Source organism: Crocodylus siamensis, chromosome 4 (genome assembly GCF_052110815.1).
Source record: "Crocodylus siamensis isolate JL-2025a chromosome 4, ASM5211081v1, whole genome shotgun sequence".
Lineage (NCBI taxonomy): Eukaryota > Metazoa > Chordata > Crocodylia > Crocodylidae > Crocodylus > Crocodylus siamensis.
Genome location: NC_143398.1, coordinates 182,745,656 through 182,773,238, shown reverse-complemented (window position 1 = coordinate 182,773,238; position 27,583 = coordinate 182,745,656). Strand labels below are relative to the sequence as shown.

At 40.5% G+C, this 27,583-nt stretch overlaps 1 protein-coding gene across 6 annotated transcripts in view; it reads right to left on the bottom strand.

Annotated features, from left to right (window-relative positions):
* Positions 1-5,596: 5,596 nt before the first annotated feature.
* TRAK2 (trafficking kinesin protein 2) overlaps positions 5,597-27,583 on the bottom strand; it is a 43,342-nt gene continuing 21,355 nt past the window's right edge. For 3 of the 6 annotated variants that reach the window (XM_090045111.1, XM_090045112.1, XM_090045109.1), the window contains exons 4-17: positions 27,113-27,166; positions 26,247-26,323; positions 25,390-25,506; positions 23,968-24,177; positions 19,298-19,388; positions 17,350-17,480; positions 17,123-17,197; positions 16,599-16,733; positions 15,518-15,597; positions 14,355-14,558; positions 13,852-14,150; positions 13,145-13,423; positions 11,487-11,586; positions 5,597-10,492 (exon numbers count right to left, since the gene is read on the bottom strand). In XM_090045111.1, coding sequence (XP_089901237.1) covers positions 9,799-10,492; positions 11,487-11,586; positions 13,145-13,423; positions 13,852-14,150; positions 14,355-14,558; positions 15,518-15,597; positions 16,599-16,733; positions 17,123-17,197; positions 17,350-17,480; positions 19,298-19,388; positions 23,968-24,177; positions 25,390-25,506; positions 26,247-26,323; positions 27,113-27,166 — 2,546 coding nt within the window. In that variant the 3' untranslated portion in view covers positions 5,597-9,798. The remainder of the gene's footprint in view (positions 10,493-11,486; positions 11,587-13,144; positions 13,424-13,851; positions 14,151-14,354; positions 14,559-15,517; positions 15,598-16,598; positions 16,734-17,122; positions 17,198-17,349; positions 17,481-19,297; positions 19,389-23,967; positions 24,178-25,389; positions 25,507-26,246; positions 26,324-27,112; positions 27,167-27,583) is intronic. The other 3 variants (XM_090045113.1, XM_090045114.1, XM_090045115.1) reach the window with 3 other exon arrangements.

Sequence of the window (27,583 nt, the reverse complement as noted above, 5' to 3'; positions counted from 1 at the left end):
AAGGGAAGTGCAGATAGTGTGGTGAATCATCAGATACAACATAATTTGTTTCTGTCCAGAAATTAGAAGCTTTACTACTAAGCTAGGGACCTAGAGGTATATTATTCAGTTTAAGACAGAAGCAAAAACACGTATAACTATTGGAATGGGCATTCATTCGCTATAGCATATTATGTATCATTAGTCCTGAAGTCACTGTAATTCAATGTACGTCTCCCTCTCAGATTCATAAAACACTGAAAGTTATTTCCATACCTGAGTTAGTACTTTTAGCTGGAGCTAAAAAACAGTCTGCAGGACTGTGAAATACGAACTACATTACCAGGAGCAGCTACCAGACAGCAGAATTGCAGAAGAGAGATTAGTGGAACACATAGAAAAGGAGAGAGGGGTCATTAACACCTGTGGGATTATGGCAAGAGTTTAGAAGGAGCTGGGTAGATTATAATGGCTGCCTAACTAGAAATGCTGTTGCCACTGCCAGGCAGTTGGTTTTAAACTTTGGGTGGAACAGGAATCAAAGTGGGGTGCAACCAGGGTTCAAATTATGGGGGAGCTTGGGGGGACGGGAGAGCCCTCCCATAAGAGATAAGAGCCCCTCTGTAAGATTTGAAAATCATAACTGGGGGCGGGGGTGGTGGTGTCAGAATTCATAAGTAATAAGGAATTTATCCTTATTTCAGATTCTTTGACAAATGAAAAATGGCTACTGTAGGTGAGAAGGTAAAACTGTGTCTTACGGCTAGCAGAATTGAAAACCATATCAGCTGTGAGAAGAAAATGGTGGCTATGTTGAAGTCTAGCATTGTGTACTCTAGTTGTCCTAAAACTTTAATAAATTGGCTTTTAAATGCCGTTTACAGATTGTTTCTATCATACCTACAACCTAAGTTGTTAAAGTTTAGAAGTGCACAAGGACTTTATGGAGACCCTGTATTATTGTTTAAACATGACTTGCACATTTTTAAGAAGGGAGTTCAATAGCTCGTCATAGGTCAGAGAGAGGCCAATGCTATTGTAGGCTATGCACAGGTATTGTACAATGAAGCACCAGAAATAGGTCTATTGCATGTATCTTGAGTACTTTACTGCTGTAAGCTCTGCAGGGAGCCACATTACCAGTGTAACTATAGGCCACGTGTGGAACCGCTGGCACCCTGTGTACCTAAGTAGCCACCCATGACACCCCCAAAGGAACCCAATAGCTGATGGGTTTTCATACCCATTCCTCCAACTGCTTTCAACAGTATGCTCCTTCCCCAGCCCTTTGCTCCCCGCCCCCGTGACACACTCAACTGCCGTGGAACCTTCCCCCAGTGGCCGCCTGCCAGACCTCCCTTGCCAATTTACCAGTCTCTGCGGCCCCTGCCACCTTTGCTTGCCGTGTTTACCATGGCTGCTAGGGGAAATCAAAGGCATAATGAGGATCATCAAGGGGACTGAGGAAAATTAAAATACCTAGACCAGTTTGATAGGACTTACCTAAAGGAGGATTTAAGAGACAGAACAGGTCATGTTAACAACCTACAAATAGGGTAAAAACAGGAAAAAAAGGAATCAACTGGCAGGTACAACTAGGAGCGATGGAATCAAAATAAGAGATAGAAAACTTATGCAAGCTATCAAGAAGAGATTCCTTGCTGTGCAGTGGATGCGACAGGAAAGCAGCGTCCGAGTGTTTATAGAAAAACATGAAGAAAGCCCACATAAAAAAGTAACAGCTTCAAGTTCTTTAGTTGCTAATACGCAAAACACAAACGGCACTGAACTACTTACTTTCTTTTTTTAATCTGAATGAGAAACATTAGAGGTGGAAAAAGACACAGACACATTTTGAGAGACACTTACTCTCCAAAAGCAGCTGGCTTAGCTCTCAGGGTTCAGACATTTCAGAAGACTGGGAATCCCCTGAAGTTTATTTAAAAAAGAAAGAGCATGGTTTCTCGTAGATATTTCTTCTTAAGATTTCTCCTTCTTCCTGACACCATCAGTTTCCCATGTCACCATGGAAACAGAACGGCATGACTTCACTGGCTCCTAATGTTCATTCCCACTTAAAGAGAGAGTGCGCGCACAGATCCACAGGCGTAGGGCTGGAAGAGACCTTGTGAGATCATTGGGTCCAGCCCCCCGGTCTGGGCAAGAAAAACTGCTGGGGTCAAAAAGCTCCAGTGAGGTGCGCGCCCAGCCCAGTCTTCTGCCTGCACCACCCCCACTGGAAGTCTATTCCGTGAAGTTTTTCCTTATATCCAGTCTGAAACCTTTTTCTAGGGGTTTATAACCATTGCTCCTGGTTTCCCCTGGGGTCATTGGCAATGCATAGGGGGTGCATGGATGAAAGTGCACCCCCTGTGAAAAGGCACTGCTGACTACCGACAGCGCCTGCAGGCAGTCGCCATTCCCGCCCCCCTCCGCTGACACCGCCGGTGAGCGGTTTGTGATCGCCGCAGGCCGCCACCAACGCTGCCAGCAGCGTCTGCAGGTTGTTGCCAGTTGGCACTTGCCCCCCCCTTCGAACAGCGCCATGGCTGCCTGCAGGAGTTCCCTGCTTGCTGCCAGCGGGAGCTTGCTGCGCCCTTGCAGCCTCCAGGGACATGCAGCATTCATGCCTGGCATGCTTTGTTGAATAGTTGTCCGCCTAGCCCCTGATATACTGGTAAGCTACCACCAAATCCCCCCAAAGTCTTCTCTTTCCTAGGCTGAACAGTCCATTATCTGTCAGCCTTTCCTTGCATGGCTTGCTCTTCAGGCCTCTAGTCATACGAGTGGCTTTTCTCTGGACTGTCTCAAGCTTCTCCATATCCTTGAAGTGTGGCGCCCAGAACTAGCAGTACTCCAGCTGTGGCGCCACCAATGCCCATGTCCTATTGTTAATAGCCCTTTCACACCAGCCTTTCTGAAATTATTGGAGGGTTCACAACAAACACATACTGTAGGAATGGGAGCAGAGAGAAGAATAAATTCAAGGCTTCAGAAAAGAACAGCGATTTAAGATGTTTTAGTTCAGATGAAAGATCCTGAATTGATCGTCATAGATGCTCATGGCTTCCGTTTAGCAAATAAACCAGTGTGGGGCAGCCATGAGCTGATGCAGACATCCTTATTTTGGCCTACTGGTGCTTCATTTTTACAATAGGGGTACATTTTCCTCAAGAATCAAACTGAAACCATCACTTTTTTAAAAATGAATTTGTAAATAACCTTCAAGTGGTCACAGCTCTTGGACAAAAACACTTGTTCTCCCTTCTTTCCTATATTGGCGATATATTTAGATTGCTTCAATATCATAAGGCAAATACAAAATCCCGGCAGTCCTTGGCTGACTCTTTCAGCCAATGCATCTTACCATATGCTCCGCAAAAGTGACCATATGGAGTGTCAAGGTCTCACTCGAGCACCTCAACTCAGCATTTGGTGGCTCCTTCAAAATCTGGGCCAGGAGTTGTTGGATTGTCAACTCTGGATCTGCAGGAATCCATTTGTTCACCTCAACCAGAAAAGCAACAACATCTGAGTGAAAGGGAGGATGTAGATCACTAAGACAAGACTTTCAGAGCAGATGTTTTATTTTCTCCATGTAAGGTAGCCATTCCTTCAGTTCCACGATGACCTGCAAGGCTTTTTTTTTTTGAGCTTTCAGAGCTTTATAAATAAATGAATGATTTTCTTGGCGATCCAACAAGACAAAGAAACTTAATGTAATACAGTCAGTTGCTCGAAGTAAAGGCATTTTGTAGGTACTGTGGGTTATGTCAATATCTGCTGATGCCATTTTAATAGTGCTGATCAAGGGGATATTTCAAGTAGGAGTGAGTATATTTTCTATCTGAACCATCCTCCCTCCAGTAAATGAAAAAAATAAAAGCTAATGATAAAATCCTAAAGGATAAAAAACCCCCAAAAGATGGACAAAACCTGGCAATTTAGGAGAAGAAATCATCAAATTATGCTACAAGAGACCAGTGGCCTTACAGGCAATATAGGACGATTAACCTTAAGTTTAAGGGTTAAATGTTAAATTGAGATTCAGGTCATGACATACATAGGTTTTATAACTTGAGTGCCTCAGATCAGCCAGCAAAAAATGAAAGTCCCAGTAGGTTAAGCCTGTAACCATTTCTGCTGGTAGAAACAATAATACAATTATAGTGAGAGCCTACTAGGTAGGGCTGTGCAAAACTTCGGTAGCCAATTCAATTTCGGAGGAGGTTGAGGTTCAGCCTGATTTAGCAGCCAAATCTCCAAATTGGGAGACCAATGAAAAGGTCTGAATTGAACTGGAAACCTCCAAATTGATTTGGAAAAGATTCAGTGCTGCTTTAGAGAGTCAGCCATAGACTAAACAGGAAGCAGTCTTTAGCACACTGGACACAGCTGCCTCCAGCTGGTAAGTCTGTTGTGGTGGGTGGAGTGGGAAGAAAAGGAGCATGGGGGAGGAGGGAGGGATTTGGGCTGGGACAAGCTGTCCAGCCAGGGGAGGAGGTGCAGGACACGGGTGCATAGCACTGGGAGTGGGGGCTACGCCTTGCCCCCTTCTGCTTGGAGCAAGCCACACCTGAATTCCCCCACCCCCTGGGCTGGGCGTGCTGCTACTGCTTGCCCAGCTGGGGCACAAGGGGTATGGGAAAGCACGATGCAGGCAGTGCTTACATCCCATGCCCCCATGCCCTAGTTGGGCAAATGGCAGTGGCACCTGTATCCTGCACCCCCACCCCCCCGCTACCACTTGCCCAGCTGGGGGGGAGGGGCACGAAGTAGGTGTGGCTCACTCCGGGTGGAAGGGGACAAGCAGCAGTAGGGCAGAGCTCCTGCTCCCAGCACTTTGCTTTTTCTGCTCCCTGGCACTTTAAATTTAATGCCAGCCAGGGCTCCCAACAGACTCAAGCAGTGGTTGGGGCTGCTCTGTTTATGGCCTTAGGATGGGGAGCATGAGGGCACGCGGGGCCTCTGCACATCTCTGAATAGACACGGCCACAAAATGCATTTTAAAAACTCTTATATGGAACGTGCATACATGAAGGAGATCCACACACAGATATTAAGAAAAAGGAGGGAGGAATTGCCAGCCATCAAAATAATTTAGTTTAAATTTTTTCTCCCATTCTGACAGATATTTAGTACAATTCATGTCATGATGGCAACTACCAGGAAGAAGGAAGTAAAAATCTTGATTACATCCTTCCTATAAAAGGCCAAGCAGAAACTGGGGAGATTTGCTCTACATAGCAGGTGATGAAGTAACCTGCTACTTACAAAAGCTTCTGCATATCTGGATTTAGTTAGTTTATAAGGGGCAAATCTACCCTGCCTTCTCCTTGACTTCAGACTAATGTGGCTAGTTAACTCTCTAAAGAGATCCCTGCTTTCCAGCCCAAAAAGAAGCGAGGCCTTGGGTTTGGGGTGGGGAAGTCCAAGGCTTGCTAGTAGGAGCTGGCAGAAAAACAGAGAAAGCTGGCTGGGTTTACACAAGTATGAGGGAGAGATGTCTAAAGTCTCCCTTTGCTTCTTGATAGGTTTCACCCTACTGCTAAGTGCTCTTAGTAGCTGCAAGATGAACAAACAAGCAAGTACAAGACAACATTAAGCAGGTGTCAAAGTACCTGTCTTTAATAGTATAATAAAATGTCTGGAATAAACCACACCATATAGCCAATGTAATGTAAAAAGGCATGTTATACATATTTATTATCAAATTTTACATTCCACTATAAAACAAATATTTAAGTGCAAAAAGCAGATGAACAAAAAACCCTTGTATCTGTAGATCCCAAAGTCTGCACAAATATCCTGTGCAACTAGACAGGATTCAGATCTCAAACCTTTGCTCAGCATACAGAAGTATGCCGTTTTCATTACAGTTGACTTTCTTCTAACATCCCATTTTACCATCTCTGTGTATTAATATCATACAGGTTTGTAAGAGGTTTACACCAAAGAAGTTCAGCTAGGAAGACTTAATAGCCCTCAGTTAAATGTGTACTTTACCAAAGTATGTGTAAAAACATGAATAAGGCCGACACTGCAGGAACCCCATTCACTTGCACCTTCTGAGGGTCTTCCATAATAAAAGCAATGGCTAACTTCCTTTTGCTACCTGTACCTCCAATTTTTGTTCCACCCTGCAGTTTGTGGCTATAGGGCCACTCTCAAATGTAATTATTACTTGCTGTCTAAGACACCCTGAATTTATCATCAATACCCTTTTACTGAAGCTTAGCTTTCTCAATCCTGCAAATGCATAGTCCCTGCTGGGATGCAGACAAATTGATCATTTTTTCTGAAACACCAGCAACTAAATATGCCATCATCATCAAGAAAGCCATTCTCTAAAAGCTGCCTTCCCAGATTTGGCACAAGCCTTTGCTACATCCTCCAAGTTTAATTTTCCCTGACACTGAAAATTAGACAAAACAGATACGAGTATCCATGATGTAAATTTGCAAGATAAAGCTTCAACAGTATTGCACCAAAGCTTTGACTCAATGGATAATAACAAATCCCACATTTCTGTACATGCTCTGCTTTCATTGTCTTCCTGCTTTAGGCAGGTATTTCATGACAAACTGTTCTACAAACACTTTATTAGACATCTCCATACCATGGATTAGACCAGACCAGATTATACTTTTTTTTTGGCTGAAATACCCTGACACTCAAATCAAAACAACTTTTAAAAAGGCTTCACTCCATTTGGACAAACATGTGTTTAAATTATTGTGCTTTTAAATTAACTCTGACAGAAATGTGGTCTGTGAAAGTCTAAGTTAGCTGACTTGCTTTTTCTGCTGATAATAAGCATATGTAGCAAACATCTGTAGCAATTCTAAGCAAATCTGCTTAGAAATACACATATTAATTCTAAATTATTGAATACATTTAAAAAGCTACTTGCAGTTTACAGTTATTTCTATAATAAATGTACATAAACTGGACATTAACTTGGGACACTACGGTCTTCTCTGAATATACAAGACTGTCTGACTTGTCTACTACTTCATCACTGTTTCCCTACATATCTGCAGTTCACTAGACACTTGGTTCCTCAGACAGCAAATAAAACACCCCCTTTCCATTTATCTTGCTTACCAAGGCAAAGCCTGGCACGAGTCTCGGGCACTACAAACCTTGGGGGTGGCAGGGTGGAACCAAGCGAAGACAACAAACCTGAACTGGGAACACTTGTCACTTATACCAGAATTAACCCGTATAAAGCATTTTAAATAAGTTCCTTCATGTAATATCTTTTTAAAGTAGTACAGGATTTTGCTTAGTGCAAAAAGGCAACTACCAACGCTACTGAATGCTCTTGGGCATGGCACCTTAGGATCCATGCATAAGCCTGAAGTATTTGAGATTTTTTATATATATGTTGATACTATATCCAGAAGCATCACTAACATACAGAAAGGGCTGGATAAGTAGGAAAGGATACTTCATGAAATAAGACAAAACAACTTCACAGTAATTTTCTGTCCTCTGCTATTTAAAGCTCCTATGTTCATCCTGGCAGTGGCCAGAACTCAGATTAGGATAGGTGTGCCCTTGACAGTTATACCTGCTTTCCCCAATATATTCCCCAAAGGTGTCAGCTTGGAGCCTGACCACCCTTACTAAGCAAAACTGTTACAACATGGTTATGGCCAAAACTAATCATGGTGTGGGCTGGCCAATGTGAATGAGACTAAAATGTATTAAAATCCATACCAGAAACTGTTCCAGTGCAGGTAAAGACCATCCAGCCGAAACAGTTTGAAACCCTGGTTTGATCTTTCAGTGTGGTGTGAACCTTCATAGTATGCATGCTGGTCTAATCCATCACAAACGACACTTGAGCAACTTGAGTCCATTTTGGTTGTTTGGATGAGTTGCAGAGAGATGGGGCTTAAAACCACAACAACAGCAGTTCTCTCCAGATACCATTAGGTTACAAATGAACTGTTCTATGACACAGAGACTAAAGCCTTGCTTGCACCAGGTTTACCAGCAACGGTCCATTCCCTTGATCAGCCTGGGGAGGATATCAGCATGTCACTACTTTATAAACCATAAAATAGTTCAGTGGCTGGCAACCTATGGGTATAGACTGGAGTTGGCCTGCCAAGTGATCTCATCTGGCTTGCAGCTAGCAGGGGGAATCTGGAGCTGGCAAGGGAAGCAGGTGCACAGACTGGGCGCATGGGAGCATAGGAGAAATGGTGGCTGGGTCGAGAACACAGGTACCTGGGTTGGGAACACAGCGAGGGTGGGTGGGGAGCTGGCAAAGGGAGTGGGCAGTAAAGGGGGAGCACGGAATAGGAACATGCAGCTAGCAAGGGCCAAGGGAGCTGGGCAGGCAGATGGCAGGGGAAGGTGGACTGCCCTAATATGGCTTGCTGCTCCTGCAAGGTTGCCAACTTCTGGAATAGATCATTCAAATATGCCTAGAACCTCAGCAAAGAATCAAATTCTTATGCTTAGTTACAGCTAGAATTTTCCCCAAACCTAACACAATAAGGGTTGAAGTGTCCCATCAACTGACATACAAAGGACAGAACTAAATTTTACAATGCACAAAGCGTCTCTTACTAGTTTCATTGAGAAACAGGTTTGGAAGTGTTCTCCAAAGGAGATACAGATCACCTTCTAATAAAAGTAGCAACCAAAAGCACTAGTTTCTAATCTTACTTTCTGCTTTAGTGCCAGTCTTGAATATCTGTTTTTGTACTACATCGTTAGAGAACAGTTTTCCTGGATTGTTTTTTCAATGAAATTTGTTTAAGAGAATCCTACCTAGACTCAGAGAAGTGGACTTAAATGTGAAATGCATTATGTATATATATGCCTTTTAGAAAATGTTCTCTCAAAATGTAGAGAATATCCATATTTCAAGAGAAGAATCAGTCATAGAACTGCTCTTATCTTCTGTTATGTTCCCTGTTTGATCGAAGTACAAGTAATACCTGAATCAAGCACCTAGGTTTTACTACCTTTTGTAATATAAAAGTGTGCCTGAGATTTTTTTGTGCAAATAAAAGTTCTCATTAAAAATATACATAGTATACTTTGGAAAATTTTCCTAGCTTGACATAAAAGTTTTTCCTGTAATATGCAGTCTCCTGATTCAGTCTTCCTGACTGCACTTCCTTCAGTGTGCTTTTAACAGCCTTAAGAAAGTTTGAAAAGAAACTATTCTCTTAATATGCCACTAGCACCATTGGACTTATCCAAAAATAAAAATCCTGACCCCAATTTCTGTTTTCAAATGGAAATAGTGTTTTCTATACAGAATTAAGTTTCTGAATTGGAAACGAGCCCTCCCCCAGAAAAAAAGAAGTTGTTCTGTACTTGTTACTCACTAGGAAGAGGGATTTGCACCTATTATTTTTGTCTAGCACAAGACAACTATAGCGCTAAAAGAAACAACAGCATCTAAATGGCCCATTATGACCACTACAAATTGCTAAAGTAATCCCATTAATATGGAAAAATGAAAAAAAACATTACAATACATTATGTCCTCAGACACCAGCTTAAAGGTACAAATAGCAATAAATGCCTGTTTCTGTTTTTTCCTTTTGTTCAAACTACTAAGATGCATGAAGGACCTCAAGGCTTGGCTTTGGTTTTCTTTCCTTTGCTCTCTTTCCAATACTTTCTTCTTCAAATCTTTGTGTGTGTGCACACCTCTTCCTCAGCTCCTCTACTTTCCCCTCTCTTGCACCTTTCAACATGCACGTGCCTTCTGCAGCTGCTACATATCAATCCGTGCCTATATCAGATATGTATCCTTTATGCATTGTCTTTCCTGATAAAAGTCTGTCACTTTTGGGTAAATCCGTCTTCCTTCAAGATGCCCATTTTTGATGAGGATGTGAAAGCTGGAGCTGCAAGGGCCCCAATCATGACTGGAAGACTCTGATTCCTTCTCAGTCCACCCATTAAGTTGCTACCTGCACTTAAGAAGACAGCAGAGTCTTGCTTTCTCAGGCCAACTTCAGGCCCTTCATTTTTTCCATTGCCCCCTGCTTCAGGGGGTTTAACTGCTCTGACAATACCCAACCTCTTCAACCTTTCCACCAGGTTCATCTTCAGTTGGCCTACGTCAGGAGAGTTATGGGATGGCTTCAGGGCATACATCTCCTGCAAGAATGTTTCAGCTGGTCGAGATGCTAGGAAATTTTCAGAGAGATGTGCTCGAGACTCAAATGGCAAGGGGGAAAGATGAGAAGAATGAGAAGGAGAATTTGGTGGAGTGGAAGGAATGGGAAGGGTTTGTGGGGGCTGTAGCAGAGACAGTTTTTCTGAGATGGGATTATCATGAGCCTTGGCAGAAATGCCTTGTTCTTGCAGGAGTTTAGCCAGACTGCTAGTGCTGCTGAAGGTGGTAGTAGAGTCTCTCCTCTTGGTGAGAAATTCTCCAATACTCAGTCTGTAAGACATGGCTGGGGAGCTGACCATTGTGTTGATAGTACTGCTGCCACTATTTCCAAGTGACAATGGTATGTACGTGGAACTGAAACAGACACACACACGGAGTATCGTTATTATTGCACTTTCCTCTGGCATCTTTCACATAACACAGAGAAAAACAATTAAAAAAAATAAACAAAGCATGTATTCAGTGCAACTATAATAATGGCATCACTTAAGACATTCAGAAATATAAATCAAACAAAATCCAAAACACTGGAGAACCAAAACTGAGAAAAAAATTATGCAATGGTTTAAAAAGGTAGCAAACTGACATATCAATAGGTAAGTTTTACATCAACATATCAAATCCTAAAGGACCCAATATAAACCAACTTTGGGAGTTCTTAGAGTCCAGCACTTTTTTTTTACGTGTATTTAAAAAAAAAAAAAATCTACCTCAATGCTTCAGAAAACATCACCAGATTGTAATTTGGAAGGTGGTGCAGTTTTCTGGAATACCAATTTATTGGGTGGAATAAGCAGAAAGTTTCAGACCAGACCCAGACTTTTTGTAGAAGAACTTGGTGAATTCACATAGGGTTTACTACATCAGATTAGAAAAGACACCAGCACCTTAAAATAGTATTTAATTTACAAGAATATCAGGCAACCAAATCTATGATCCAGCAGGCAGGCCATCTCTATCAAGTTGTAAATAATACTAAATGCCAAAGGTGGCCATCTTTCACAATATACCCAGAAGTATAAAGTGTGATCATCTCCCTGTATTAGACCAAATATTTACACAGGTAGCCAGAAGACCGTAACTAGGTTTTATTTAAAAAGTGAATCAAAATGTTTTACTAAGTTCACCACAACAGTGAATTCCATAATTTATATTTCCATTTAGCCATCCAAATTTGGTAATATCAAAACCACCTTTGTTCATTTTATGAGACAGTTATGGAAATCAAAAGGTCAACTGTCAGTGTCCTTCACTCTTACAATTACTGGGAAATTCTGGTACCCTTATTTTTCCCTAGACCTTTCCATATCTGAAGTTCATTTCCACATAGTAATGGTTTGATTCATACCTGGGGGTAACCTGAGTGATGTCAGAGGGGTGAAGGATCCTACATGTAGTGAAGGTGAAGGTGGAGTTAGTAGAGGAGAGACACTTCCCTGGGTTTGAGGCTGCAATGTAGAAAAAGTCATATCAAATGAAGGCAGAAAAAGAAAGGGAAAAAAAATTTAAGGCAAGATACCATTAGTATTGGATTTGTTTTTCAATTTAAAAGGGAAGTCCCCCAAGGACAAACACGTTCAATTTAAAAGTTACTCATGTTGGTTAATTTAAAGAAGGTTCTGATCCCTTCCTTTGGAGGTTTTCATTACAAGATGACTTGAAATTAGGACTACTCAGTATTTAGTGGCTCCTGCTTTAACTTGCTTCAATTTGCTCTCAGTAGGTCCTGGACATAGGCAGTATTACACAGCGTTGTGTGTACAAGACTGAGTGTGGAACCTGGGCACACTCCCAATTCTGACAAAGCCTCCTACAGCATCACAATACAAATGATTGAGTCTCAGTTTTAGGTGTCAAACTGAGATAGAAATATGAATACGCCTCAGGTGTGGCAAGAACTAATCATTGTTTGTAAGGTGCTTGGAAGATGGAAACAATAGAAATAATTACATTAGTCATTCTGAAGGGTGCTTGAGTTAACATTTTCTAACTGCTGTCCTCTGAGACTTCAAGGAAAAACAGATTTGAGAGGTAATCTCTATGAACAAAATACATTATAACATAAAATTGAGCCCTGCAAAGTAATTTATAGGATCAGAGAACCAGAATTTTTAAATTAAAAAAAATGTATTTCTCAATGCTCCAAAAGACATAGAAATTACTGACTTCTAGCAGAAAAAGGAGAGCTTCCATATAACAAGTTTTAAATTTTTGAATAAAACACTTCAATTAAAAATAATATATATGTATATGTGTGTACACACACACACACACACACACACACACACACACACACACACACACACACACACACACTTCTAAAAAATATAATACAGGGAGGGGTTGTCAACTGGGGGTACGTGTACTCCTGGGGGTAACTGGAAAGGCTCTAAGGGGTAGGTGTGGGTGGGCAAGGACAGAGTGCTGCTGCCTCCCAGAAGCAGGGGCAGAGAGAGGGCAGTGGCACCTTTCTGCAGGCTGCACAGGCACCACCCAGCTAGCCAGATGGCGGGGGGGGGAGGGAAGCTTGCATGGGGCAGCCACCACTACCTACCACCCTGTGCTGTTGCTGCTCCGCATGTAGCCACCGCTACCTCCTGCTCCACATCCAGCTGCCAGGAGTGCACTTATTGAAAAAGGTTGAAAACCCCTGATATAATATATAACACTTTATAATATGGATATTTTCTTTGGAAGAAGACAATTGGTCAAGAAATAGTTTTTTGGTCTCATCCAACAAAAGATTTCCAGCAGCACAGTGCTACCTAGCAGTACAGACTGGAAAGGCAAGTACCATCTCCTGATTTAACAGTATTATAAATGCAGTTCTTAGAGGATCCTTGGAAGCCGCCCTCTCCAAATACAACCTGGCTTACCTCTACTGAGCCAATAAAATCTGAAGAAATTACTAAAAAAAAGACCATAACAAGAAAGCAACAAAAGTGGTGTGATAACTCCAGCAAGAGATCAAAGGAAAGATATCATAATATTATCTATTATTCTTACCAGTGAGTGGTACTGTTGCTGAAGTAATAGATGGCAGAAAGATCCCTGGCACTGGCTTTGGCACTGGACATGTCCTTTCCTTCAAAAAGGATTGTTGCACTTGAAAAGTTATACCTCCTTCTTCTTCTTCCTGATCATCCTCTTCCAAGTCAGAGATGTGGTAGACAACATCCTCAGGCAGTAGAGTGAAGCCTTTTGTGACAACACCTGGCCGTGGGTCAAGGATGGTGCCCAAGTTGGGTTGAGCAAGTTGCTGCCAGTGAAACAAGGTCTGAGATCCTAATGAGTCAAAAAAACCCCAAACAAACCAGTCTGAAGCAGTCTCTTATCACTATGCCATAAAGAGTATTTGAAATATACTGCCAAAACTACCTGGCCAACTACTGCTGCTATCATGAAATACAAGGGGAATTAGGTGGATAAAAGAATTAAAACAGGAAATATCAAATACTAGAACAAACCTGCCATTGCACTTGGGTCGTCTGAGCTAGTTAGGTGGAAACCTTTTAGCAGGTGTCTGCCTTAAGGAAAAAAACTTATTCTCCAAGTGCTTCTGATTCTGCAGTGCAAAAAGTCAACACCCAGATGCAAAAACATCAATGTGCAGAGAAACTCTGATTTAATTGTTAAATGCAGCCATTTCTCTACAAGTCCAGCTCTGTGAACATCATCATTTGCTGGAGACCGAATGTAAATCATTCTCTTACCTTCAAGAGGTTTCACGATTTGTAGTTTCTCTGGCACAAACATACGGAAGCTGCTACAGCTCCCAGAAAAGTCCATGAGTTCTGAGTTTGTCCCCAGGGAAAGGGAACTCTCTGTTGGTGTGCTGCAACCGCTACTCTCTTCTTTCTGGTTAACCAGTGAACGCATCTTGCGCTGCCATTCCTCCTCAAAGAACTGCTTTTCACTCAGGTAGTTCTGCCGACGAAGGGAGAGTCTATGCAGAGCTGTAGTTAAATCATTATCTGCTGTGGTTCCAGGCTGGCCCAGTTTTGAGGTATCCCTGTGGGGAACATGAAATTAGGCAAGGGAATTAAGACAAATGTGCTCATTACTAAAGGACAGTATTCCCCTTCCGTATAACAGAGGTACTGGTTAGATTTAAATTTTGGAGTCAGAATGATAATTCCAATGTGTGTGTTAGCACAGATAATCTAAAATTATATCATCCTTTTCCTTACTAAAATTATATCATCCTTTTCCTTACTTCGCGATTTCCTCTGAACTGCTCCTTCTGGCCAGCTGTACCTTGCTCTCTGACTGACGTAAGCCAGATTGAAAGGGCTTTGCTGTCATAACAACGCTTGAACGATTAGATCCTGGGATCGGTAGTGGGGCAGGAAAGGAGAAAGAGCGACCACGTGTGACATTAGCAACTTTGACAGTATCAAATACCCGCTTTTGCTGAACCCTGAAAGATAGAAAATACACATGCGTAACAATTTTTACATCTACACAACACTGAACTGACCAATCACCAATACTATTACTTTCTAAAGCAATTTTGGGAAGGTTACAACACTCAGTTTTAGGCAACAGTTTATTAAAAGACTTATGTGAATGTGGTAGATGAGGGTCAGCAACCTTTCAGCAACAGCAGGCTGAATTAACAAAACTTGGTTCTAAGTTGGGCCACCACCTATTGCTGCCAAGTTCCCACACTAATACCATCTCAGCTTGGTGCACTGGATAAACTTTTCTGTAACCCGTATTTGTGGACCACAATTTACAAAAGCTGCTGACCCTTGTAGTAGGAGCCTCCCATAGAGATGCAAATACCAGAAAGGCAGTAGAACCTGCCTGTAGCTGAAGAGATTATTAGGAGGGATGTACTCCTGTCAAAGACTGCAATTTCCACCTTGTATGAACTTGAAGGAATGATAGATTGTGATATTTGTATCACCCTGGAACCTCCAAGATCAAGAACATTTTAAGAGCTTAAACCTATAGTCCCTACATATGGAAACAGGCCTCCAAGGTATTGAAAACTGGTATTCATCTTTCAGCTCTAGTTTCCCCTCTGTACAATATAGAGTAAGGATGAAACCAAGTACAATATAGAAGCTATTTTATAAGCCTTCAAAAGTTAAATATAAAAAAATATTCTTTCAGTGAACTTTTTAATGCTCCCATAAAACTCCATAGTAAAGCTACGTATTTTACCTCTATGAAAATATACAGAATTGTTTAAAAGTGTCCAATGCTTGAAGGTTATTTTCTATTAGTGATATTGACTTTTTGTTCAAGGAGGACTATCCAGGTTTATCCTCTCCTAACAAACTCTTGCACCCCATTTACAGACTTACAACACCTGGTATTGGCACATGTACATCCTGTTTTGTTCCATGTGAAGCAGAATGCTCAACTTACTTTTGTTTAGAAAGGGCAGATTCTTCATCCACATTCAGCTCCTTACGCATTGTCCCCTCAATCTCTGCTGCAAGAGATTCCTGAAGAGGAGAGGAAAGAAAGAAGGGGTTAAGGGGAGGGACAGCCAAAAGGGTTCTGAGCAATTTTGGAACTAAACATACTTTAAAAAAAGCTCTATTATCATCCATACATTACTAACTGATATTAGTACAAGATATACACTGTATAGCTGTAACAGCAAACCTGCATAGTAAAATTCAGGTTATCAGCTAAAAATGATTGTATTGGGGTAACCCACTGGTTCCATTAACAACAACACTGATGGTGTAACTGTTAAGTGTTGTGACTGTTTGTGGGAAGGGTTTACTGGTGTAGCAATATCCCTGCAAGAGAATAAACCCTTAAATCAACATTAGGCTCAGGGTTTTTTCACTGCTACTTCACTACAGAATAAATATTGCTGTTAAAAATGGCAGCATTTTCCCATACATCATCTTGTGTGGAATTACTGTGATCAGCCATTTCCTGAGAGCAACCATATAAAAGTACATTCCCCCAGGTTTCACTGGAACTTCTCAGTATAGCACGCTAGCAATTTTAATCACTGGAAAATAGCTAGATGCAGAGAAGTCCGGTTCATAAAATACTTGTTAAAAAATTAAAATCCTGTAAAGAATTATCATGGCATCATAATCAGTCTGGTATAAAACTTAGCTAAATTTATGCAGAGAGATGGTAAGGGAGTGAGGAAAGAAAAGGTTGTATCAATGCACGTGAAACCAAATCAGCAACGGGAACGTAGGAGACAAAGAAGGACATTTTAAAAGCCATTATACAGTGAATGAATGACTCGCGATGTGTATATGCTAAAGATAATTTCAGATTTTAGAAGAGCTGAAAAGTCATTAGATTGAATTAATCCTTTTGCCACCTAAAGGATAGTTTCTCTTGCAGTTCTAATAACAAAAATATGCAATTGTGGTTTGGTCCTTGTAGTTTCATATTACCAAGAACTGTTGTTACAGCCTTATGCCGCATCAGTATGACTACACAATGCAAGAAGAAACCCCTGGATTATTACCACAGGAAATGTTCCGCATGAGTGGGGTCGGCAAAGAGAAGCAGAGCTGGCTTTACTGCGCAGATACTTTACTTCTTCTTGCGATTCATGCAACATCCCCAGACACTCCGCATTCCGATCTTGTAACTCATGCAACTTTAACAGGAAACAAAAGTTATCAATATATCCAACAACACCTTACAGTCAAGAGAAGCAAGGCCATTATTACAATGACAACCCGCATTTACCCATCAGAAATCTATATAATTAAGAATTATTGCAACCCAGTATTTTTTCACACAAAGTAGAATACAGAAACAAGTGATCTGCAACCCTGTCAAGGTACTTTAGGAATACTGACATGTATGTGATAACTACATGAGTGTGACATCAGAACGATTGGACTGAGTTATTAAAAAATAATCTGTTCTCTTGCCTTCATTTGGCTCTGTCCACACTAGGATCTAACAACACAAACCCCCTTTTCTCTCTTCATTTCTTTTTTTCTCTCCCCCTATTTTAAAAAATAAATAAGTCTCCAATACCTCTGCTGTAAGCTGCCTCTGGGCATCTTTAGAAGCTTGCAGGTGAAGCTTCAGTTCTTCTTTTTCAATTACATGCTAAAGCAGAAGGGAAAAAAAAAGAAAAAACCCAAGGGTGTTCATATTTTCTCTTTTCCTTCTAGTGAGCGAGTTGAGTTTCATCTGAAATAACCATCCTCTTAAAGCTGTAACGTCTATCCTGTTACCCTGTCCATACTGTATGTACACACCTCTTTGAGTTTATGTTGAAGATCAACAATCTGAGACAAAAGGGATGAGATCTCTTCCTGGTAGCGAACCAACTCCTCACTCTTTTCCGATAACTCCTCTGTCATTCTAGCAATATGAACATTTGTTTCTCCTAAAACACAGAACAATAAGTCTTCAGAATGCCACATTCCTAGAAACACCAAAAACAGAAATTCCCCAGCAAAAAAAAGTGAACATATAAGCTTCAAAGGGAAAGTAATTCTGACAGAACCAACTCAGGCCTTAGATCAAGCACAGGATAGGACACTTGTGAAAACTTAAGAAACTTAAATATGCTGGATGACCCCTTACACCCAGTGCTGACATCCCACTGGTACATTGGTACCTAACAGTTCTGCAGGGATCACCATATCTACAATAAGTTGTTAGTTTTTTCTAAATGACATAACTACTCACGCAAGTCCACTTTGCTGTTTTAATAACTAGAATAAAGCATTAAACAACAATTAAGTAAAAACACTTTGAAAATACATGTTATTAAAATGAATTTTGGTAAATATTACTGGTCTCGACATGCTGAAGGGGAGAAACAGGTGTCCAAGACTCAGTGATACACAATCCCATGTAGCTCAACCACTTATCCAGATATGGATATAAGAGTAGAGGAATCATGAGCCATCTTAAGGCATATAAGACCAAGAAGGGGAAAGATGTACAAGTAGCCCCCATCATAGGGATGATTTTAGTGCATATAAAAGGTTCCTAGCATCAGATTTATGATTCTGTTTTTGGAAAGTTAAGGATGATGTATTAATAGATCTAAGCCATTGGAAATTAGCTTAACGTCTAGAGTTAGGATTCAAAATAATGTGGTAAGAAAGAGTAAAACTACTTCCCCTCCTGAAACACTTTTTCTGTGTCGTCTATATTGATTATAAATTCTTTGGGAATAAAATCATTTTATGAGTCTAAAGTTCCCAGCACGCCTTTGTGAACTATAAAACTAGACAAACAAACAAATACATTCCTCTTACTGGTCGTACAGTGGAAAGGTTATGCAAGACAACTTCCTCTCACTGAAAACTTCAAGGAGGATGCAATAAAGCAAGTAAGCACTCAAACAGGCACTGATCCAGAGTATTGTACTGTTATACAGAATAAAATGCAAATCAACAAGTTTTTATGGTGATTACATGGAATAAAATAAATCTCATAAGATAAGTACTTGTTTGTAGTGCATAGGCAAGGAGGCACGCACCACATCAGTACAAGTAAAAGTTAAAACCCACTAGATTACACAAAACAGCAAAGACATCAAATATGTTCTCTTGTATTCCATGCCCTATGTGCACATCTGTGTAAGGTAGTTATACTTGCAGATAGGTAACCTACAAAGAATAAAGGCATTACTGTTATAGACAGAGATTTTATTGCAGCTGCTGCTGCTTTTAAGTCTACTATGCATTTACGTAATGGGAGCTATGCTTATGGATCCAGGATGTTTAGAATGGGTACCCAAGAGACCATGTACTGATCAACTGAACACTATCAAAAACAGATGTAAAATCCACGATTCAGAATGACAAATGTGACAGTCTCAGACATCACCTTAACAGCTTCTATGAGCATTATTAGGCTTAGCTCTCTTTTTAAGATCACAGATGTCCGACAGGCATTCAGTCCATACTGAATACACACATTTTTATTTTTTGACACAATTCTGTCATGGTGAAGACTGTAGAAATAAATGTCCCCAACTCAAATACCATCCCGAATGGGCCAAAACAGCAAGACTCAAAACATTATTAAATAGCAACTTCTGAAAATAATTTCTAAACTTGAAGACCATAAATATACACATAGATTTATCTATGTGTGAGCATATAAATACATTTTTGTATACTGCTAGATCTCTAGAAGTACTGTAGAAACTGGGGAGAGGTGTTTGCTTCTATTAGGAGATACAACCTGGATACTCACGGAGCTCTTTAACACAGTCGCTGACTAGCTGCTGCTCCTTTTCTTCATATGTAATAGTTTCTGTCTTTAAATGGCAAGCCTTCAAGAAAATTATAGAGATTTAAACTTACAGATCATGCTTGCACCTGAAATAATTTACTATTACAAAGATTATTGCAATTAAAAGTTTTCTACCTTATTTTTCTTGTGCGACTAACATTAGCTGAGTTTGTTTTACTAAAGCCAGGTTTCCTTACCCGTGTGCATCTTGCACACAAAAGTAGAAGAGTGGCTATTTAAAAATAATGGGCAAGTTGTTGTCAAAAGGCACGAACCATGTTAGGGGAATTTAGGAATAAATGCAGCAGTTACAGCTAGGCTACTTGAGAATTAACTACCCATACAAATATTTTTCTAAGAAGGAACCCTTAGTCTGCCAACCGAATGGTAAGTTACCTATACCTACGAAAGCCACATAAGCCTTCAAATGCTCACAAAATAGGCAAGAATATTTCCCTCTGTCCCTCCAATCCTTCATCTGCCTCGTCATTTAGACTGCAAGCTCTCTCGGCCAACAATTTTCTCCTGCTACAGAATTTATACAGCATGGGATCTCCCTTTTCACTTGTGGTATCCTAGGTGCTTTCAGATAAATATAAAATCATCAACCATGACCTCTTTTTACCCAATAACCTTTCATTTGGTGCAATTTGCTGGTAATTGGTGATGACTTAATCAGAAAGGGAACAGCTGGCAAAATAATGCTAAGGGGCAACCAGCATGGGTTCATAGCTGGCAGATCCTGCCTGACTAACCTGGTTTCTTTTTATGACTGGGTCACAAAATGCTTGGATGAAGGAATATAGGTAGACCGTTATTTACTTTGATTTTAAAAGGCCTTTGACATAGTGTCGCACCCAATTCTTATAAATAAACTAAACAGTAGCAATGTGCACCCTGTCCAAGTTCGCAGATGACACCAAACTATGGGGGGAGGTAAACAAACTAGAGGGCAGGGAGCGAACCCCGGCAGACTTGGACAGGCTGGGGAAGTGGCCGGAACAGAATAGGATGCAGTTTCACAAAGCTAAGTGTCACGTGCTGCACCTGGGGAGGAAGAATCCTCAAGGTACCACTCTAAGCAGCACAACTGCAGAAAGGGATCCTGGAGTTGTAATAGACTCCAAAATGAACATGAGTCACCAGTGTGAGGAGGTAATAAGTAAAGCTAACTGCACCCTTTCTTGCATAAGCAGGTGCATCATAAACAGGTCTAGGGAGGTGATACTTCCCCTCTATGCAGCACTGATCAGGCCATAGCTGGACACAGTGAGCCTCAGTTAAAGGGCCCTTCTGTACTGACAGGGCAAGAATTCTTTTTTTTTTTCCTTCCTTTTTATTGTAGATGGGGGCTGGGAAAAAACCCCATTAAGGTTGTCTGACACTCGCTGTGAATTAGTTATTTCATCAAACTTTAGCTACTTAGGTTGCAATTTTCCATGTTGGATGTCTGCCTCTGGTTGAATTTTTTTGGAATAGTTTCTGCCAAAAAATGGTTTAGTGGCTTTAGAAAAAACAGGCTAGAGAAAAATATTATTTTGCTCACTGTGTCCAGCAAAATATTATTTTGCTCATTGTGTCCAGTTTTGGGTGCCACACTTCAGGAGGGATGTAGATAACCTAGAAAGGGTTCATAGGAGGGCTCCCGTCTACTTAAAGGCCTACAGAAAAAACCCTACAAAGACTGATTGAGGGACCTGAATCTCTTCAGCCAAGACAAAAGAAGGCTGAGGGGTTATCTTGTGGCCATCTGCAAACTCATCAGGGGGGCAGCAGGAAATAAGGGATATGATGTTTACCAGGGCACCCATTGGGGTAACTAGAAACAGCCACTATAAACTGAAGGACAGCAAATTTAGACTGGACATCTGGAAAAAATTATTTACAGTGAGGGTTGCCAAAATATGGAATATATTTCCAAGGGAGGTGGTGCTGTCCCCTTCCTTGGAGGTAATTAAGAGGAGATGGGACAAACACCTGGCTGGGGTCATCTGACCCCAGCACTCATTTCTGCCCAGGGCAGGGGCACAGACTATGATCTAACAGGTCTCTTCCAACCCTAAAATCTACGAAATCTATGAAAGTTCAGTGACTGGTTTTAAAAATTTATTCCAGTGAAAAGAACTGCAGATAAACGCACTTTAAATAGCTCTTGACAGTTTGTATGCAATTAAGCCAATCAACCCGTTTTATATGCCTGCTGCTATTTAATACAAACAACGGGAGTCACGTAACAAACCACAATAAAGCCATAACACAACCTCAGTTAAAGGGCCCTTCCATACTGGCAGGGCAAGAATTCTTTTTTTTTTTTTTCCTTCTTTTTATTGTAGATGGGGGCTGGGAAAAAACCCATTAAGGTTGTCTGACACTCACTGTGAGTTAGTTATTTCATCAAACTTTAGCCACTTAGGTTGCAATTTTCCATGTTGGATGTCTGCCTCTGGTTGAATTTTTTTGGAATAATTTCTGCCCAAAAAATGGTTTAGTGGCTTTAGAAAAAACAGGCTGGAGAAAAATATTATTTTGTTCACTAAAAAAATCCTGATCATGTTTTCTTGGAGAAGCTTTGGAGCAGAAAGATCACCACAGAGGCATATCCTATACAAAAGACTTCTAAGAAAATCTGCCCAAATCTGTCCAATTTATAAATCACTGAATAATCTCAGTTTGCATATGCTCTGTACAGATACATAGTGCTTATTTATAATTCCCAGTAGATTCTTGTCCAGGGTGGGAATGCTCCAGCTCAGTATTAAGAAAGACTTTCCTCCAGTTGCAGCTGTGGACTGCTGCAGAACATGCAGGATACTTAAGCGTAAGTGCAGGAAGTGGATCTCTCCAATGTTTTCACCCACAACCTGCTGGATCAGAGTACACAAAGAAAGAAAATACCTGCTACAAGTGGTGAGTGCAAATGGACCATCTTGAGAGGTAAGGGAAGCAGACTGGGATGAAGTTTGGAGGATGGGTGGAGAGGTATTGGGAATGGGAAGTTTGAAAAAGAGGAACTGGAACTAGCTGCTCTCAGATTTGTACCGATGACACTGGGGTCACTGCCTATGAACCTCAGGTCTTGCAGCAGTACACACCCATGAATTATGGGTGCCAGATAAGTTAGAGCAGGGAACAGTCACAATCAGAAAGAAAACACCTCTATAGCTTTGAAGCCTGATGAACCATTTTCCCCACAACCACAGGCTGTTGCTCTTTTCCCATCTAATTTTTATTCAAGAAAACCAGTTGAGGAGGAGGATTGAAAAAAAATGGGAAGGATGTGGCTAAAAAGCGGAAAAAGCTCTGTATTCCAATATACCCACTCTACCTCCAAATTCCAGCTTGCATCACAGCAATATTTTAGTGCCAAAACAGCTGCTGTAACATGCAACTTAAGCCTAACACTGACTGAGGCTTTTTATAGGATCTAAAGTGTTTTTAAATCCAGGGTTTGAGGCAATTTGGTATTTTAGAAGTCATGCTACATACTTCCAAACCTGAGATATGAAAGTTCCATTTCCCTGAGCTACTCAGAATCACTTGGCAAAAAACCAAATGTCTGACACAGACCTTTAAACTGTGAGGCATCTCACAGGAATGAGCAACCCACATAGCAGGTGGGAGAACTTTAAGGAAGTAGGAACGATTTAATTTTGATTCCTCTTTTCAACATTATCTGCATCTATAGATCTATAGATCTTATTTAGCCTATAAAGGTGCATCTCCACCCCGTCTTTCAACATTTTTAATGCCAAGCAATAAGAGCAGTAGAGCTGTACAGCACTAATTACTGTATATATACAAATGAATGGAGTCCCTTACAGTGAGGCACTGTTGATAGTTTTGTAGACAACTCTGGTTGCAGTGCTCTGCAGTCACATATGGCAGAAAAACGCTCAAGCCCATCAGAAGCTTTTGCACTACAGACAGTGATAACTCTCATGATGGAAGGCTATAATGGAGCACACAAAACTGTGTAACGCTTAAATAGGTTAATCATAAATAAAAGTATCTGTACATCTTATTTCCTGTAGCCCTTATATTTTGGTTCCACAAACACCATCATTCATTAAGAGTTTCGTTAAACTCTAGTTCCAGACCTCATAAAAACATACTATTTATATCTACAGATTAGATCTGTGCATTTGATTTGAAACACAAATGGTCTTATTTAAATTCATAGTGCTACTCTGTGCACATGGAGTTTAAAAGATTGGGCTCTTAGCTTATAAACTCCTCATCTAGAGGACAAGCTGATAAGCTGTAACTTTTTAATCATGTTGGCTCATTTGTATCATCAAAAAAGTATACCACAACTTGAATATGGGTTTAGATAATTATGCACCATGCAAATCATAAGGCCTAGGTAATTTTAGGTAGATGACTAACTTATTAAACTTATTTAATATCATATGCCATAAGGACACTGTGGTGCAGTTGGATGAAGCCACTCTACAAGCTGGGTATTATGAACTTTGAAGACAACTATGGACAAAGAGAGAAGTCTGAAGACAGCAGAGCTAGAGTCTACGTCTATAATTAGGTGCAGAGATCACTCATAATCCTATATTTTTACGACATGAAACGAACAGTTTGCTGTATACAGTAGAAGTTATGCATACCTTTGATCGGAGAGCTAGGTTCTCCTCCTCCAGTTCCCTGAGTTTATCCTGCAAAATATCCAGCTGCAAGAGACCATGTGACACACTGAAGGACTCATTGAACCGAAGTGGTGTTGAGCAACTGGAGTCCGTCTCACTTTCCTCAGAAGCAATTGAGACGATACGAAGCAATTCATCTTTCTTTGATAGTTCATGTTGCAACTGGTTAACCTATGTTCAGGAAATGCATTTGTTTACAAAAAGATTCAGGTTCCAAATGCTTCAGTTCAGTTTAAACTGTGGTAACCCCCTGCAAACTGTGCCCAGCATATTTATTTATTTAACACTGGAAGCTCAGATTCTGTTTAGTCTTGAAAACTGACTGCTATAGAACTAGTTAAACTATTTTTAAAGATGTCTGAAACAGACCATGCAAGAGGAGACAATGAAACCCATTTTACAGTAAAATTGAGTACGATTAGTTTTTCTCATTATTGATACTTTGAAAGGCAAACTGCACCTGAAAGGCATTATCTGTCTGTCAGGAAAAGAGGGGTGGAGGGTTCTGCCTTTGAAAAAATGTATTTGATGCAATGTATAAAAGTCAAGGAGAAAAGAAAACAAAAGATGCTCAGATGCTGAAAGTTAAGTGTGCTTTACTTTGCAAATCTAAGTGCTGATGCAAGTACACAAACCCACTTATGGTCTGGCCAGGTGTGAACTCACATTTTATATCAGCATGCTAGTTTACATGTGCAACTGCAAGCATTTAACTGAAAAAAATCTAGATTTGGAATGCACTTGTCATGGAAACAAGAGGGAAACTTTATAGTTGACAGGCTGCCAACATAATTTCATACTTTATTAGTTTCTCTAAAATGGCAACAAAGGTAAAATCAATTTGAACAAAGTAGGGGGAAAAAGGTAACAATGCTGAATAAGAAAAAGAGGTGGATTTGTGCTCAAAACCTAATAAAGTGAGACTCTAGAACAGAACCCAGGCCTCATGTCAGGCTTCTTGTGCAAGGTAAAGCAGATCAGTTCATCTCTGTGGCCATTTCCTCACTTGTAAAATGGTGATAGTGCCTCAAAAGAATCAGAAGCTGAATTCTTTGTTCAAAGTTCAATAAACTCCTTGGATTTATGCATAATAAGGCCAGGACGTTAGATCAGATTATCTGAAATCGTCCCCCTCCTGAAAGCACAATTTTATTCAGAACAACACCAAGCTACCCTCAGGTTCCCTTCACTGACTGCACTATTCAATTCTCATAGATATTCACTGGAATAATGCACCTAATAATTAGAATACATTCAAATGCAAATTTTAATCTATCTTTAGAATAGGTGCAGTTACCTGCCTCTATTGTAATAAAAACCCTTCTGCCTCATCTACTAAAACAGACGTCCCTCATCTTGCCATGTTAAAAAAAGGTCACTCACTTGGTCTAAGGTTTGTCCTAGCTGCTCTTCTAATGCTTCATTCTGTTCTGTCAGGAGATTGTTCCGCTTAAGAAGAGCTTGTCCAATCCGGGCTGCGAGCTCCAGGTCCCGATCCCTCTGCTCACAAAGAGAAGCGTTTTTGTTTTTAAAGACTACATTTAGAATGTAGCCAAATTAAACTTTCTTCAATATATTATCTAGCTCTTGATATCCTGCAATCCATTTTAAACAGTAAACTGTTAAAGCAAATGGTTCTCAACACTTTACTATTTGAGATGTAGATCACAATAGTGGCCCCGTTTCAGCCATTTGGACAGCCCTAAGTCACGGACACAAAGGAAAACTGATTATACGGCTAGACTTCTTATTTTGGGGTAAGTGGCTTGATTGGGGTGGTACAAGTTCTGTTGAAGGACCATTTTGAGAAACTGTATGCAACCTTTTGCAGTGCCGTTTCCACTAGAACAGACTGTTGTACTGCAAAGAAACAGTGGTGCTGGGAGGAGGGGGAAAGATAGGGCAGAGCAGAGGTAGCAGAAAGATGGGAGGCAAATCCTCTGCTTCCTCCCTTTCATCAACTCCCAACAAGGTGTGAAAGATTCTGCTAAAATGTTTTTTCTTCTCAGCTGGTACTGCCTACTAAGTACCCTCTTACAACCCACTTGTGTGTCAGACCCCATTGTCTGGGTAGTGTTATGCTATTTTAAGTGAGATCTAAGAGATACTAGGCATTTACTTTTCTCTCTCACATGCAGACAGCTGAATTAGTTTTTGGTAATTTTTGAAAGAGAAGTTGCATCCATATAGGCTACCACCAGAATACAAACAAACAGAAAAATAAGTGAGGATTACTGTACCTCAGCTAACAGATGTTTAAGCAGGTCAACATCACTGTATGTTTTTGTTATCTGCTCTTCATTGTCTGTGCCCAGAACTGAAAGGGAAAATAAAAATACTTAAAAGATTAATTGTCAGAAAACAAGGCGGCTAGCTTTAAATCTCAAATGGGAGATGGCCAATCCTCTCAAATATTCTTATACTGAATAAAAGCTAGGTCAAGAGGCTACAAATATCTTAGAAAGCACCAGAGGAAGTTATTTGGGGTCTGATTTAGGGAGGTGCCAAGCACCCACAACCTTCACTGAGGTTATCTGGTATTGAAGGTACCAAACCTAAATAAGGAAAGAGTTTCCTCCAGGGATCAAATTTCTGAATGAAACTAAATTATGGCAGATCTGGACTAGAGGGAGGAGAAAGCAGGAGTCTTGAATACCAACACATAGCTGAAATATCTGCAGATACTGCCTCTGAAATGCAATGGAGTTGTGATAGTTGCAAGCAAGAAAGAAAACCCATAAAGCATTAAGACTGAGTATGTTTGCAGGAATTTGCATTATGCCGACATGAAACGAGACAAAAATATCTATTTGCACTTCAAAGTGCCCTAGCACAAACTACTTGTGGTGGTAACTCAAAAGGCATTTGCCCCTTAACATGCTTTTAGTATTTATTATTTTCATAGTTCTTAACAGTACCCAAGAGTAAATACATTGTTAGAATATTTTAAAAAACCCAACAAAGGTTAAGTTGGGAAGAAATCCAACTGACCAGATAGGAATTAATTATGATTAAAGCTTAATAATCAAAACCATGAGGTACCAACCCCTACCATTTCCTGGCTTTTCAAGAAAAAGACAGGAGGGTTTCTCTTCCATCAAATTACCTTGTGAAAATGTGTGAGGTCCAGCTAAAGAGGAGGGGGGAAGTTCGGGAAGAGCTAGGACAAGAAGAAAAGGAAGACAGGAGAAAGTGCACAAGGGAGGAAAAAAATTAGAATATAAGACTGCCAACAGCGTATCTCCATTATCCAATTACTTTAGTGGATGCATGCATACAATGCTTATAATTTAAAGAAAGAAATTTCACAGTACTACAAATGGTCTAGCAACAGATCTTACAAAAAACGAATCAATCATTTTAATACGCTATACATAAACCCAGCTCTCCACACAGTTGACTTAAGTTATTAAGACAGTGCAAGAAGCGTATGATGGAAAACAAGTATTTCCTTGTGCAGTCCAATGCCATTCAGTCTCAATGTTCACTACATGGACATACATTCAGGTGGACTTGGGATTTTTACCCTACTCGCAAATATTAGTAGCCTGATAAAAGAAAAGTTATGGGGAAGACA